This window comes from Colletotrichum jinshuiense, chromosome 4 (assembly GCF_051148585.1).
Source record: "Colletotrichum jinshuiense chromosome 4, complete sequence".
Taxonomy (NCBI): Eukaryota; Fungi; Ascomycota; class Sordariomycetes; order Glomerellales; family Glomerellaceae; genus Colletotrichum; species Colletotrichum jinshuiense.
This window is the reverse complement of record NC_139311.1, coordinates 1,170,370-1,185,983: the sequence shown is the minus strand read 5'-3', so window position 1 is coordinate 1,185,983 and position 15,614 is coordinate 1,170,370. Positions and strand designations below refer to the sequence as shown.

The 15,614-nt window shown below is 51.5% G+C and overlaps 3 protein-coding genes across 3 annotated transcripts; all 3 read right to left on the bottom strand.

Annotated features, from left to right (window-relative positions):
* Positions 1–2,908: 2,908 nt before the first annotated feature.
* On the bottom strand, positions 2,909–3,892 carry EsH8_IV_000303 (chaperonin 10-like protein; the record flags this gene model as incomplete). Its single annotated transcript, XM_083265193.1, has 1 exon — positions 2,909–3,892. The coding sequence occupies one exon, from the start codon at positions 3,890–3,892 to the stop codon at positions 2,909–2,911; it is 984 nt and encodes a 327-aa protein (XP_083124088.1).
* A 2,971-nt stretch (positions 3,893–6,863) lies between these two features.
* On the bottom strand, positions 6,864–7,943 carry EsH8_IV_000302 (uncharacterized protein; the record flags this gene model as incomplete). Its single annotated transcript, XM_083265192.1, has 2 exons — positions 6,864–7,467; positions 7,525–7,943. The coding sequence occupies 2 exons, from the start codon at positions 7,941–7,943 to the stop codon at positions 6,864–6,866; spliced, it is 1,023 nt and encodes a 340-aa protein (XP_083124087.1).
* Positions 7,944–8,102: 159 nt separating this feature from the next.
* EsH8_IV_000301 (uncharacterized protein) lies at positions 8,103–8,303 on the bottom strand (the record flags this gene model as incomplete). The annotated part of the gene is made up of 1 exon (XM_083265191.1): positions 8,103–8,303. The coding sequence occupies one exon, from the start codon at positions 8,301–8,303 to the stop codon at positions 8,103–8,105; it is 201 nt and encodes a 66-aa protein (XP_083124086.1).
* Positions 8,304–15,614: the final 7,311 nt, after the last annotated feature.

Below are 15,614 nucleotides of genomic sequence, written 5' to 3'. Positions count from 1 at the left end.
CAGCATTGCTACCCAAACCCGGAATGCGAATATGGCCCGGAGCGTGCCGGCCAATGCGGCATGATCAGCCATGAGCTTGATAGCTGCGTTGCTCTCGCCAGCTTGTGCCGAACTTCACGACTTCTGGATGCGGTCACAACTCCAATATTATACCATCATCCCTTTGGCTTCCGACTACGAAAGTCTCCCCAGCGTTCTCGGTGTGCTGCACACTCCTTGTCAAATAATCTCCCAGGTTGAGAGTTCGTCCTCGTCATCCGTCCACATCTCCCCGTTCATGGCTCCATCAACGATAGTTGGACCGACGAGTACCCAGCTTGATCCTTTCGGACGAACAATGAATGGTGCATCAACTCCAGCAAAAATACAAATTGAGTCCCCCGGGCGCAGGGTGTGAAGGCCTACTCCAGCTCGTCCATCGGCTGTGAAAAAAAACCGACCATTTTCCATATCTTTAAGTAGCATAGAGCATACTATGTCATTACTCCTGAGAACCTGGATCAGGCTGTCGACGTCGGTTGTTCCTCCGCTAATACCCAGACTGTTCGACAAGCTGTTGGTCCATGGGTAACACGCGAGTATCCAAAGTAGTAGGTCCCAAGCGTTCCGCAGTCGAGATCCTGGAGAAACTGCCCCGCAGGGCTCCTCAGCTGTTGATAAAAAGTATGTCAAAGCTTCGAAAAATGACACAGGAGCGGTGGGTGGGTGCCTCGAATAGTTGGTGCCCAACGCTAAGTTAGGAGATCCAATCTTCTCGCCGACGCAGTTTCCTATCTGGCCTATCTTCTTTCCGAGGAGGTATAAAGTGTAGCCACAGCTCGAGAATGAAATTGAAGATGCAGCTAGTCGGCAGGCGTTGGAGTCTATCCTTGATTCTGACCAATGATACAGTTCGGATCGTTCGCGGTTGGGAGCCCAGTCAACTGCCCAGGAAGGGAGTTTATCGGCACCATCTGACCCTATCGAGTAGAAAATAGTAATGAGGTTTCGAGTCTTCTCAATCAAAATCCTTGTAGCGTTGGCAAATATTTCTTCGACGGGCCGAGTATAATCCACGGTTATTTCGCCAAGGAGATGCGGGAATAGCTCTCGTACCGCAAATACCTTGTCTCGAGGATCAGTTGCGACCTTGCCGAGGATACCTTCCCAGAAATCCAGAAGGCTTAGTTCGCCAGTACTGCCGAGAAATTGAACACATACAGCATGAAAATACATGCTCGTTTGGGGGTGGAGATCAGCCCATGCACTCGTTTTCGACAGTGCCTTGAGACGACGAAACTGACAAAGGCTTGCATCAAGACAAAGAAGTGTAGCGGAAGGATGTGCAAACTCCTGCAAAGTCCACGTACGGGACCAGTAGGGTGCAGTCAGAATATGGTAAAGAACATCCTGTGGGCTGACTAAAACATTCTTTAGTAAATCTCCATCGTGTCTGGCAAAGTGAGTGTTGAGGTAGAAAGAGAATGCCTAGGATTTCCGAAGTATAAAGAATTGTGCAGTAAGGGCCGCCATGCCGCGATCGCCACATACCTTTGAGCAATATCTTAGTTATTGCCCGAGCAATAGCTAGGTAATAAAACCCTAACCTTGTATATATGCTGTAGTCAAGCCGTCTAGAGATATACGGTCTGAGGAGCTTTGAGAATGGACCCCAAACATCTATGAAATTTGTTTTCACAAAAGGCCCGATGATCTGAGTGGGCAGGAGATCTCTCCAAGTTCGTGGGGTCCATTCGTCACCCAACCACACCACCACATCTTTTGCCTCTCTATAAATGCTTGCCATCATAGCAACTTGCAAGCTTTTCTCATCATTCGAAGACTGATTGATGCAGATAGCATCAACCCAAAGCCCGATATTTGCAATATTTTGCTTGGGTTTGATGCGTTTGCGAAGCAGTCGTAGAGCAGCCGCACAATTGGGCGTTAAAAGAAGAGTTTGGGGGTGATGAGACGCATCACTGTCAGCAGTTACAGTCATAGGCTCAATGGGAATTTCATCTGCCCAAGTATACGATAAAGCCTGGTATGGTATAGGATTGTCGACATCAATCTCCACGAGTTTGCAACTGAGGGGTACGTCGAGGTCTTTGCTGGGATACAGCATGATCAATCTCGTCGATCGTGGACCAGAGAGAGGCGAGTAATTGTATTGGTTGTTGGTGCTCATCTCGTCGCGCAGGATTTCTGAAGTTGATCTATTGATGTGTTGCTCTCTGAGAATGTGAGTTGTCGCGATGATTTGCTAGAAGAAAGGGGAAAGAGACGAAGCTCAATCAGGCTGAGGGAAGAGGGGAGCTACAGGCTGTGAGTGTGACAGGGGTAGGGGAAGGCGTAGTGAGAATTAATTGGTCACGATCTCGGAACACCCAAATACAGACAGACAGACTCCTACACGCGACAGGGTGCGGCAGTTCGCTTATGAGCTGCCCTCAACATACACATGGGGTGTTGAGCTACACTCATGTCAACCAATGGGGATGCACGTCGAGACCACATCACAGATCCATCTTTGTTGTTCTGTAAACGACGCGTTATTGATCTTTGTTTAAAGCACGATACAAATTAACAAATAAGGCTCCAGGAAATTCCAACTAGAAATTAATTATAACGATTACTCTTTGAATTTAGACAGTTGGTATGCAATAGCCAACGTCACACACATCCGTGACGCTTCTCGGTCATAGCCAACATTCCACCCTTGTGAAATCTCTTGCTCTTTCTATTTACTCCTTCCATATCTGTATTTTCTGTATTATGGAGTTGGTATCGCTGGTAGGTTTAGTTCTCGAATGAGAGAAGCAATTATTATGGGTTCCTGGCACAGCTCTGCTGTACCTCCATGAAAGAACTTTTTGTATTATTCTTCAGCTACGATCTCGAGGTTTGTTCAACTTGACATTCGTTTTTACAACTTATTGTGACCTACTCCATTTTTGCTCGGATCCGCCCAGAGTCGTCCTTGGACCCCGCCTTTGTCCAAGGCCTCAAGTCCGGCGGGGATATCTGCGAAATGGATCTCTCTCAGTTCCGGCTCAATAGATTTGTTCGCCAGCAGCTCGAAAACGTTCTTCAAGTCGTCTTCGCTAGCACCAAATGATCCGACTAAAGTGGTGCTGCATCCGACCAAAGCATAGCTCCCGATTGTGAAATTTGCTGATGCCAATCCTACAACCACCACTTTCCCCCCTTCCTTCACACATTCGAGAGCCGAAGTTGTGGTAGTTTCGGTGCCAGCGAAGTCAACGATGACATCGAACGCCACATCCTTGGCCTCGTGAACGCTCTTAAAACAGCCTTGCGCTCCCAGGCGTTTGGCTTCCTTGAATTTGGAGTCGACAATGTCGATTCCGTACACATTGGCCCCCTTCAGCGCTGCAAAACCTAGGCCTGACATCCCCAGACCACCGATCCCGATAATGCCAATCGTCATGTCTGGATTTACACCAGCCTCAATGACCACGGCATGATATGCCGTCGCCATTGCGTCCGTCGCGACCGCAGCTTGAGAAAAGGGTACATCGTCTGGAATTCGAACCAATCGCGCCACCGGTGCAAGAGCATACCCGGCATAACCACCATCAAACCCAAGCCCAATAGCCATGTTCAGATCTCGTATCTTTATGGGGTACGCGAGGAGAGCCACAGCAACGCGATCGCCGGGGCAATAATCCACCACATCGGGGCCGACTGCCGTTATCAGCCCTGCCACCTCATGACCCAGAGTGAGGGGTTTCTTAAACACAGGGTTGTTTTCTTTGATTATGTGACAGTCTGAATGGCATAATCCAGCTGCTTTGACTTGAATCTGGACCTGCCCGGGTCCAGGCTTAGGGATTGGAATTTTGCGGAGGTCCAAGCTGCCTTTGGAAGTTAATTGGAAGGCTTGCATCTTGGCAACCAGTTTAGAATTTGAGAGTAGAAAAATTAAGACGATTTGATCTTCGTGTTGAACAGTTCACTCTCCAGTTGGATTTTAATAATGGTGCAACACCCTTTAAATGAGTGGTTTGGTCCCACCCCCGCACTTCAAATAATGGAAACCAGTGACGTTTCGCCCAGCATGAAGGATACAAACACGCGACAATCATCCCACTCAAGGGCGTGACGTCAGCAGAACTGATTCTGCGTTAGTACTCAAGATAATTCCAGCTACTCTCAGTGACAGTGGGAAACGGAGACCGCTCTCTGTGGGCCGGGCTTGGTCTTGAATATGGGGATAAATGTGTGCATAAGTAATTGCGCAGTCTGCCAACAGGTCCCCGACAACCCGTATATTGCTCAGATGAGGATGCCTCGGACATTGCCCGTGTAATGTCTGTGTCTGGACGACATGACTAGTGGAGGAGAAAATGGGCTAGGAATCCAATTATGAACGGTTGTTTTCAATATTTCTTCGGTTTAAACTACGTCTCCAAGAAACTGATATATATTTGGGATAGATATTACATCCTGCACTCTATATTCCACACTTATCACTCAACCAATGTGCAAATCGCACCGACCTTTTATCTACCAGTCTCCAGTATATATCCCCCAACCATAAGGACAGCAGCATCGTATTAGCAAAACCGACGGCCCAAGCAAACAGTAGACTATGCCCAGCCCCCACTAGCCGGAGCGTTAGGCCCTTCGTGAGGGGGCATTTACAGACGATCCAATGGACTAGATAGAGACTGTAACTAATCTCGCCAATGTAAAGCACCCAACGCGCGTTAAGGCCGCGTTGTACGATCGGCAAGTTCTCTAACGCAAGAACAAGCGCTATAGATGAGAAAAAATGAAAGAAATGCTCCGGGCTCATGCCTCCCATAGGTATCCAGCTGAACCGCGAGTATCCGGCGGCAGCGAGGCCGTCGCCATGTCTTGGGAAACCGCCGAAAAACAAGGCAAGAATGAGGACGTACCATGATGCAGCAGCAACGGTAGCACGAGCCCAGCCTCCCAGCAGGTCCGCCGGCAGCTTCGCCCGCACATGCCGGGCCTCCGCAATAAGCATCCCCACAAGGAAAAGACATTGCTGCAGTACACCATAGTTGAAGATGTAAGCCAGCAGCAGGAGTATTATTGGAACCCTCACGTAAGCTGAAGCCCGCGCAAGAGCCATACAGCACAAGAACACAAGCAGTGATCCTTGGTACTCGGCGGCCAGTGTCCAGCCTTGGGGTACTACGGTGGAGGCGCCAAGTGAGATAACGCCAACTAGTGACTGCCACAGATAATACACCTCTGCCCACAGACCACCTGGCGTAGGCTCCAACGTGTTGGGGCTCAAATGTAGGTAAAATGCCCGGAAATGAATCAATATGCCTGTAGCTGCGACAATAGGGATGACGGGAATGAAGAGCCGGAATGGGCGGCGGAAGAGACTTGATGGGAGAGAGTTGACCGCGTCAGTACCCCTTCCGGCGTGAGACTTCTTCAGTGGACCGTACGTCAGAGCGAATCCACTGATGATAAAGAAGACGGAAACCATAAAGGTTCCGGAGGTTAATATCCGGATGAATGGTAACTGTATCAGGTGATAGTCTTTTTCTGTTTCACCCCAGCCGCGGTTTATGAAATCGAAGTACTATACAGAGGCATGTTAGTCGATGTCGTAATATAAATTAGTACGTTAGTGTTTGCGCACGGTATCGGCAGAGCGGAATCAGAGCAGAGGACTAAAGGAGCTTTCTTATTTGCCAAGTCGGAACCGCTAATGCCCCCGTGAGGCCGACAAGAAGGAAGATGGGCATGTAAGCCCTAGCTATCACTTACATCATCTGTGCTGTGCTGAATAATGACAGTAAGTGATGCGATTCCGCGTAGGCCGTTAAGATACGACGTCTCATTGGGCTCAGGGATCACTGAGTCGTCGCCAGCGTGCCCCCAAGTATCAGCGATAAAGGATGGTATCGTGGCCCAAAACAGGCTTCGTATGCCCCAGCCAGTATAATAGCGGCGTGGTGGCTTCAATTCGAGTAGGGGGCTGCGCGGGGCGCCATACTCGGCTTCAGGGAGCCAGCTGCGTATTTTTTCGAGTGAATCATTGTACGTGATTCGAACCAGTACACCTAAGTTACCACGATTCACCATTTTAATCCAGGGCGACGGTTCAAAAAGGTGAGGGCTGGGCCTGGCGCAAAAGTGCTCTCGTCAGTAAGCAAAGTGGCAGATTGTGCTGTGATGATCAAACGAACGAGACACAGGGTATGATATTCCTTAGATATAAACAAATATGATGCTCTTTCGTCCGAGGGAGCACAGGGAAGGCCCAAATGGTGTTCGGAATTCGAAGGGAGAAATGGTTCCAAAGGGATATGCACAGTATCCCTTTCCCTGCGCCACCTCCATTTGCCGTATTCGCGGGAGGCGGCACGCAACAACACAATTATAAACATAAAGTAAATTTGCGAGTAGATCTAAAAGAATAACTATCATGGCTATGTTAGAATATACGCATGGTGTCACAGTCTTTCTGGCAGCCGTTCCGGATCTGCTAGAAGGGGTAAGACTGTCGTGGGGACGGGATCGATCCCGGAGGGATCGTGAGATGTCGCGAATAGAGGGCCAACGTAAATCAGGCAAACAGAGCAGAAAGGACCAAACAACACAAGCAGCAAAGTGAAAGCTAGGTATAAGCAAAGTGATATCTTCAAGGTTGAACCCCCCCCCATGGGTTCTGGCGTGTATCTGTCTATATACACCGCGGTCACGTGTTCCATCACGTGTCCTATGCCAAGCCTGGTTGACTTAGACGAAAAGACGTTGACAAGTGCCCCTCCTTTGAGAGGTAATCGTCCCGATTACTCCAACCGATCCCTGTATCCTTCATGTACAAACGCGAAATATCTCACAAGTCCCATATATTCTCTCGATCCTCACACGAACGACAGTCGAGTCCTCTTGGGCGCCGGTTCACGGACTTCCTCTTCCTCCACTGGCTCTGCCGGGCGCTTCGCCTGGCTGGTGCCGACCTTCCCCGCAATGTCGTCGACTTTCGCGACGAGGTCAGCGAATAGGCCCTTCTTGAACTTATCAAGCGCGGCCGCCGGGCCGACTTTCTTGCTGAGTGCCGACACAGTGGTTTCGATGCCAGTTATGGTGGCCTTGTGCTTCTCGAACCCTTCGCGTACGGCCTCTTGCATGTCATTAACGTACGTAGAGACTTTATTGATTTCCACAGTGTTCTTATCGACCTTGGGGATAAGCTTGTTCGCAATGTCGTTGCCTAGACGCATGTGGTTCGCGTTGGCTGTGTCAAGGTTCGCGGAAAGCTTGTTAACGGTCTCAAGGGCACCCTGGAGCGCTGTCTCCAGCGTCTTGATGCGCTCTTCATATGCCGCCGTTGTCTGGACGACGTTGTCGACTTTCTCGTCGAGCTCCTTGACAACGTTGTGAGTCGCCGGATTGATGTAAACGTACTCGAGTTGAGCGGCAGTCAGCAGGTCGAGTCGTCCCACCATAAGGAGGGTGCCGGCGATGCTGGCGTTAAGGTTGCCGGGTGGTTCCACGAAAGTTGCGCCGAGGATCTAGGCGTACGTGGGGAGGTACTCTGTCCATGGTTCACCTTTCAGGTACGCTCTGCGAACCTTGTCGATCTTGTCTGTGACCGTACGGAAGTATGCGACCGATGTAATGCCAGGGCGCTTGCACGACTCCTTAGACTCGTAGAATTTCTCAATCCAGTTCCAAACTTCGATGTGAAGTTCCGGGTTCGGGTTGGTCTTGAACGCCTGTTTGGCGCGTTTCTTAGCTTGCTCGTAAGTTGGGTACTGGATGGTACGGGGACCCTTGGGTGTTGCAGGGGTTCGCGAGCGCGCGTTCCTCGGGGTCTTGGGGGTCTTAGCACCCGAGACGACCGGTTCGTCCTCGCGATCCTCAAACGACTCGTTGTCGGTGTCATTAGACCGGTTGTCTTCCTGATCGGAGTCGGTCTCGGTATCCTCGCGATCGTCCATACTGTCCTCAGGATCTTAGGCCCCACTAGCTTGGGCGTAGTGGCGTCTTCTCAGGTTGGGGAACAAGGGCTTAGCCGAATCGGTGCCCTCCGCGTGTTCGGTGCTCTGTTCCTCGCGAGCGGACTCGTTTCCCGCAGGAGGCCGGGGCGGAGTCAGGACCTAGAGGTCCTCCTTGTCCATAATCGTCTCCTCGACTTGCTCGTCATCTTGCGCGTTAGACGCGGTCTCGTTATGGACTGGTTGTTCCATTTGAGCCTTGTTTTCCGCGATGAATTGTTCGAAGTCGAATGCCGCCTCGTCGAAGTTGCCGGCCACGTTGGTGGGCAGGTGAGCAGGTTGGTATTGACGGTTACCGCTCATTCTGGGTCGCGTCGCGGGTTACTGGTAGAGACGCACGCGAATATTCGTGCCTACTGTGTAGGTCAAAGGGAGAAATAGGGTGTAGCAGAATAGAAAGAAAAGAAAAGGTAGATATCGCGAGATTCTCGCGGCTCTGCTGCTAGAGGTTGGTTGTAGAAAGGAAAGTTGTTGTAGTGGTTGTAGGTGGGGATAAATAACCGTGCTGGGCCAATATCGGAAGGGGCAGTGAATGTAGGCAGTTGCGGCAGGAGCGGTGAATCTACGTAACTACGGCAGGAGCTGTGAATCCAAGCGGAGTTTGAGTAAGGATAGAGTAGGCAAGTACGGCTGGCGCAGCGATCTACTATTTATTTTATCGCCCGCCGTATTACCCCCGCCTAGCTGGAAATATCGCGTTGTTCGCGTTGTTGTTGGTAAGAATAATCCCTCAGCTTTGTTCCTGTTGAAGGGATTGTTTGAAGTGAAAGGGAAGCTGACCTTATTGAAAGGTGGTAGTTCGCAATCCGGCCGCAAACAATCTCTTTATACCTGGTTCTATTGTCCAGGCTGTTGTCTGGCTTCTCGCTTCGTTGCCGCCAGGAAGTTGTCTAAGGCCGACTGTAGTTTGCCTTTCTTACGGAATTCCACTGCCCAGTCGATAGGATTCGCGGTATCATACTCATCTACCTCCTCCATTGCTTTAGCGTTGAAGTTCTCACGAGGTTCCCAGGTATCCACCGCTACCGAATATCCCCGCCATCGCACGAGATACTCGGGCGCTGGGTGTTTGCCGCGTCGCCACCTGATCCTTCTCTTGACAATCCTTTCGACTTCATATTCTAGTACGCCGTCCACCTTAACTGGCTCCGGGGGAGATACCTCGCGATTAAAGGGATCCTCCCCCTGTAGTGCCTTCCATAGCTGGGCCACAGATATCACCGGGTGAACTCGCCAGTGGCTGGGGATGTTGAGCTCACAGGCGAGCGGTCCTGCTTTTCAGATCACTTAGAATAGCCCTGCTCTCTGTAGGGACCACTTGTGTTTCGGCTTGCCTGGGAGAGAGTACCCGTAGCCGAGGCGGATGTACACCTTGTCTCCCACATCGAAGTCCACCTGTTGGTGGCGCTCGTCATATCGTTCCTTGCGAATAAGCCCGGCTGCGTCTATAAGCGCCAACGCTTCTTTCTAGTATGTGTTCCGTAGTACGTCCAGAGACTCTGTCGGCGTATCCGCTTCACTAACAACGTCTATCACAGTTCGTAGGCGGAATCCCAGCGTCAACTCATTAGGGGAGCATCCCAGAGTGACTGATAGCGCGTTGTTGATCGTGTGTTGAAGTGACGGGAGGATCTCAGTCCACAGTATTTCCGGGTCGGTGAAAGTGTGGTATCGGATCGCGATTTCGACCGTTTAGTTCGTTCGCTCGCTCTGCCCGTCTGTCTGCAGGTGGTAGGCTGTGGCCACAAGTAACTTGGTGCGGAGGGCGTGGAATATCCCCCCCCATACGGCCGATACGAACTTTGGGTCTCGGTCGCTAATGATTTCCTTGGGAAGTCCCCAGTCGCAGAAGAGAAGTACCCGGATCAGTACCTGTGCCTAGTCCCGGGCCTTGTACTTTGTGTTTCCTGGAATCAATAAGATCTTCTTGCTAAACTTACATGTTACAGTATACAGGCTATCGTACGCCTTATAGCCAGGAACCATCCAGAACGAGGCCGTTGAGGAGGTCTCTGGCATGTCCGTAATGAAGTCGATTGTGATGGTGTGATATGGGATGCCGGGTGTAACGATAGGCTGGAGCGAACCCACTGGCTTCGTGCGATCCGTTCGATTTTCCTGGCACGTTGGGCAGTATGCAATATACCGTTTGACGGCACGTTTCTTGTTTTTAAAGTAAATGCCCCGGAGTTCAGCTAACATCCTGTCTGTTCCTAGGTGGAATTTCGCGTCATGCGCGAGAGCGAGCACGTCTACTGCCACGCTCTTGGGCACACAGAGTTCGCGCGTCCCGTCAGATGCAAGGTGGTATAGGCGTCCCTTCTCGTCAATCATGTATGGTTTCACTCTCCTATGCGATCTCGGTTTTTTGCGTCTCAGCTGTTCCGCTAACTTCCTTGCTTCCTGCGGGGAGATGTAGGGGATGTTACTTGCTTCCATCTTTTAGACTATAGCGCGCAGGTTGCGTAGCCGTTTGTCACCTTGGTATCCTGTTACAATCTTACGTGTGAGTTCTTCCGGAATATGGGTGAACGTTGCAGTCACCGTTCCTGATGGCATGCCTGCTGTGGTGGCTAGGTGTGCTGTCTCGGGTTCATCCACGTCGTCTTCGTCATTGATATCTGCCAGTTCATCCTGGTGTGGGAACCTAGCCGAGATGTCCGGGCGCGTCGTGGCCAGTCTGCTCAGCGCGTCTGGGACCACGTTAAGCTTTCCCGGGACATGGAAGATTTTCAGCCTGAACTGCAAGAGGTAGTTCGCTGCATTTGCCAGTTTAAGGTTTGCCTTATTGAGGTCCATGGTCCTCAACGAGGTATAGGTGACAATCCCGACCGTCGCCGCATGGTCGGTAAGGATGTTCACCTCGTTTCTGTTTGACTAGACTAATTTCCTGAGTTTCTTTACAGCCCAGACTACAGCCGCCACCTCTACCTCAGTGGCGCCGAAACGTTTTTCCGCTGTTGTAGTGGTCCGTAACAGGAAAAGTATAGGTCTAACGTGTTTCTACGCAATATCCCTGCCAGGGATCTTTGCGCCATCCCATTCCTCATCCAGCTGGAACACCATAAGGCCGAACCCATTAAGACAAGCGTCGACTTTAAAAAAGAGGGGTTTCTCAGGGTCGTGGTGATGTCTCACGGTTTAGTCGCAAAGTTGGTTCTGCAGGGCCCGCCATGCCTCAAGCTCTGATTCTGTTGGCTCAAACTTGGCCTTAGCGAAGCGAGCTGCCCGCGTCGCTCGGGATAGTTTCTTGGGTAAGTCGCCTTTCTCCCGCATCTGTGCCTGCATGTTGGTTTTCCGTTGCTGAAGTGGCGCAGTTATCACGTCATGCCAGGGTATCCCGTGGCGTAACCACCCTGACATTCCGAGATACATCTCGAGTGCCTTGAGATTTCGCGGGAACTCCAGTTTCCGGAATGCAGCTATACGGTCATCTGTTTTCCGGATTCCATCTCCATCCACGACGTATCCAAGCAATTGCACGGATGGGAACCCAATAAACGATTTTAAAGCGCCAATATGGATCCGGTTCTCATCCAATATTCGCAGGACTACCTCCAGGTGCTGAAGGTGTTGCTCCTCGGAGTCGCTGAAGATCACGATATCGTCAATATATGCCTTGACAAAGTGGCGGTGTTCATGGAACAGTCTATCCATAAACCGCTGGGCATAAGCTGGAGCGTTCTTAAATCCCATCAGGACCACGTTGGAGTACTCAAGTCCCCTAGGACTTATCATTACCATCCTGTCCCTATGTTTTAAGTACACGCCAAGTTGGTGGAAGAACCCAGATGCATCGAACATCGAGATTCGTTTCTTTCCGCGCAGTGCTCCCATAATATCCTCCTGGTCAGGGAGTGGGTATACGTCTGGGATTGCCCACCTATTGAGGGGGCGCATGTCACTAACTACCCGGCCCTTGTGTTTGGTCCCGTCCTCCTTGAATTTCCACACGATGAACAGGGGACAGGCGATTGCCGCTGGCTGCATCATCCACCCGGCTTTCCCGGCTGCATGGCGTTTGTCCATGTCCTCATCGAGGAATCTCCAGTCTTCCAGGCCAAGTGGGAATGGCTTGATGTTCTGCTTCTGGTTCTGCCATCCGTCTAGTAAGTTGATGCGCATCCTATCCTCATCCGGCATGGGAATTATCCCGCGATCCTTGTATATGTCGTTCTGGTCGATTAACTCCAGGAGCTGTAGGGCGAAATCCTCGTCGTCAGCGCATATTTCCACGCCCAGCTTGCTTTTCTTCGTTAGGTACGTGCGTGGCTTTAATATGCCGTATGACGGTGGCTCCCGATATGCCGGTGGTCGATCTGTTGGCTGCTCCGGCTGGTGGATGGCAGTCATGATGTTCTCGGGTATATCCGTGAAGTTCACGCATTCCATGGCAGCTATCTCGTCCAGATCATCTTCATCAATCAGCTGGGCCACCTCTTTCCCGCTGTATGGGACCAATCTTCCCAGCTTTACGCCCTGGCGTACGTGTATTGGCCGGCCTGAGGTGTTGAAAATAGGCATACGCCGTGGTGTGTGATGGTCCACTATTGCTTCGAGAAGGAACTCGTGGGTGGCGTGGAACGTATATGCGGCAGGTGTACCATCGGTTGCTTCCTTTGCGGGGAGTGGGATGAAGTCCACTGGGACCAAGTGGACTACCCCTGCCGGTATTGTCAAGTTCGCTGCGGCTGTGACTCTGCGGGTCACTAGGAAGCGGGACTCAATGGTTGCTGGTATGTTTATCCCCTGGGCCGAGCGGAGTGTGACTAACTTCTTGTTGAAGTCCACTACGACGCCGTGGTCGTCGCAGAATGGTGTCCCAAGGAGAAGTTTAGCTCCTAGGCCATCAACCAATCCGGCGGTAATTGTGATGTAAGCCATCACGTTGGTATCGCGGATGATCCCTAGGAGGTAGAAGTCGAACGTGGCCACCTCGTTGACTTCAAACGAGGAGTTGACTGCTTTCATCGCTCGTGGCTCTATCGGACGGATCCAAGCTTTTTTAGCGAATCGGGACACCCACTGCCTGTCCGCGAGAATCGTGGATGCTCCTGTATCAATACAGACAGAGTGGTCTTCGCCGTCAGGGTCCGCCCGCACGTTAATTCGGAGATGTGTTCGTCGGCGGCGTTGCCTCTTGGGGTCGGGTCGCACCGGGGCTTCAAGAATCTGTCCTTCTGAGATTGTGAAGTTGGCGGAGTTTCCGAGAGTGATCTCGGGTGGGATGTGAGTGCTGTCTGTAGCCAATGTGGCTTCAGTGTCTCCCTCCGCGCCTCGCAGGTAATCCTCTATGTCAGTCCATAGAGGTATGTCGTCTGGTGCTGATATCCCCGGTTGTAGTGTGGGTTTGTTTCGTTAGGCATCAGTTTTTAGTTTGTCCGTCCAATTAACAGTTGAATCTACTAGGTTATGCTCGTCGTCGTTCTCGGGATCTCCCCCTATCATATCGAGTGTGTAGCCTTCGTCAACGAGTTCATCAATGCGTTCGTCTCGGTCCTCATCGTCTTCCCACACGACCTGGGCGCGATCCATGTCGTACCCATTCCTTCGGCGGTATGACGCGTATCTGCAGCCATTGCCCCGGTCGTTCTGGTGGAACGGGCGTCTGTCCTGCCATGGCTGGTACCGTCGCTGTGGTTTGTCATACCGGTTGTCCTGGGGTCGCCGTTCCGTCCCTACGTTTCCGTGTTGGGTGCGGTGTCCAGCGTTATCATCCCGTATCCGCTGCGTTTTAACTCCGTTTGGTTGCCGTTCAGCGTTACGGTTGTCGTTCCACCTTTCACGTGGTCGATCCCCGCTACGGGGGTAGCTTCCGGCGCGCCGGTCCTGGTCTTGTCTAGCGCCCCAGTACGCTTCCTCTAAAGAAGTCGTGGTGTGGTGATCTTCACTTTCCTCCGTGCTGACGAACGCGGATCTGGTGGGGGCCGCCAAGTGGGCTTCCCGGATAGCCTTCCGGCGTTCCTCTGCCAGCGTAAGGAAGGAGTCAATAGTGTCTGTTGCCGTTGGCTCATGGAGGAATTGTCGGAATATGGGGGCGAGGTTTCAGTAGAACCGGGTTAACCACTAACGTAGCTGTAAGTCTCCCCATGCCCTTGCGTATTTAAAACAGTCCTAAGCAAATGACCGTAGGTCCCTGTCACTATGTATCATAGCCATTGTGAAGTGATGTTCCTGGAACCACTTTTCTGCGTCTGCTAGCGAAGGTCTAAACCGAAGTCGGATTCGTTCCCGAATTGCAGCCCATCCTTTAGCCCTCAGGTTGTTCTTCTCTAAGTCTAGCAGCTGGAAGTCCCACCAGTTGCAGGCAGCACCTCAAAGATAGAGGTGTATGTTGCTGCATAGCTGGTAGGCCTCGCCTAGGTCTGCCGTGTATAGGTCAACACCTTGTATCCAAGTTTCGACTTCTCGGTGTACTATCACCCCATTGTCGGTAAATATAGGGTCAGTTCCGTGTCGTCTTGTGTCAGCATCCGGGTAGAAGTAACTAATAGCCGGGTTTACCATCATATGTGGTTGGTGGGGCGTAGTTGATATCCTTAGAGCTGGGGTCGTTCTTAGGGCTTCTGTAAGTACTCAGACAAAAGAGTGGATCGCCATGTCCTGGTTGGCTTGCTGGTTTAGAATAGCTGTGGGGTATGTATTTATCCCCTGGTATTACGGGTTGTACGGCGTGTAACCTGTGTATTGCTGGGAGTAGGGCGGGGTGTTTTGTTGTGCCTGTGTAGGCGCCGTCAGATATAGCGGTGGATTTTGCCTGACTGTCCCATCTGAAGGTACACTGGCTGGTCCCGCTTGGTGCTGGAGTAGCGGTGTGCTGTTGGGTATAGGGGGTTGTGCTGGGGGATATTGCCCGTAGATGTTGGGATACATCCCGGGTGGAGGGTTGAAATTCTAGTGTGCCATGTTTAGCACATAGGCTTGTCCCTAGTATTAATGTAGACCTAGTAGGGGTTGCTGAAAACCTTGCTGAGGGTATAGCTTGTATTCCCATTGGGCCTGGGTTGTCATCGGATATTGCCCTAGAAGTCCTGGGAGTAGTCCTGGGGGTGTGTTATAAGGCCCTTGCTGTTGAAGCGGTTGTTTGTGATATCCCTCAGATGAATCAGGAGGTTGGGCTGTAGGGACAGCGTGATCTCCTTGACTCGTTCGAGGGGGTCTCACGGGTTCCTTTCCTTTCGAGGAGGATGCCTCCGACTGGGGGTTCTAGAGCGCAGTCATCGGGATTACCGTGGCCACTTCGTCCGGTGGAATAGGGGGCGGTTTTCGGGGTGGGAGTGGTTCCCGTGTCTGTTGCGGTCCTGGGGGTGTTATCTGTTCTTCTACGTGGGAGGTCTGCAAGTTTGTGCGACTGAGGGCTGGCAGTGGTGCGTGTTCGTGAAGTTGCGCGTTAATAAGAGGATCTTTCCGCGCTGCTCGTACGAGTCTGATCACCGCACGTATTGTTGACGTTGCTGCCCATGAGTCGCTGTTGTATCCTGCTGGGAGTTGGAATCCGTTCTCCCACTCTTCCTCTGTATATATTGGTTGAGAGGCTGAGTCCCAATCTAGTGTACACAGTCGTTGGGCGTCCTCAAGGAAAAATTAATCAAGTTCCTGTACGCACGGATCTCG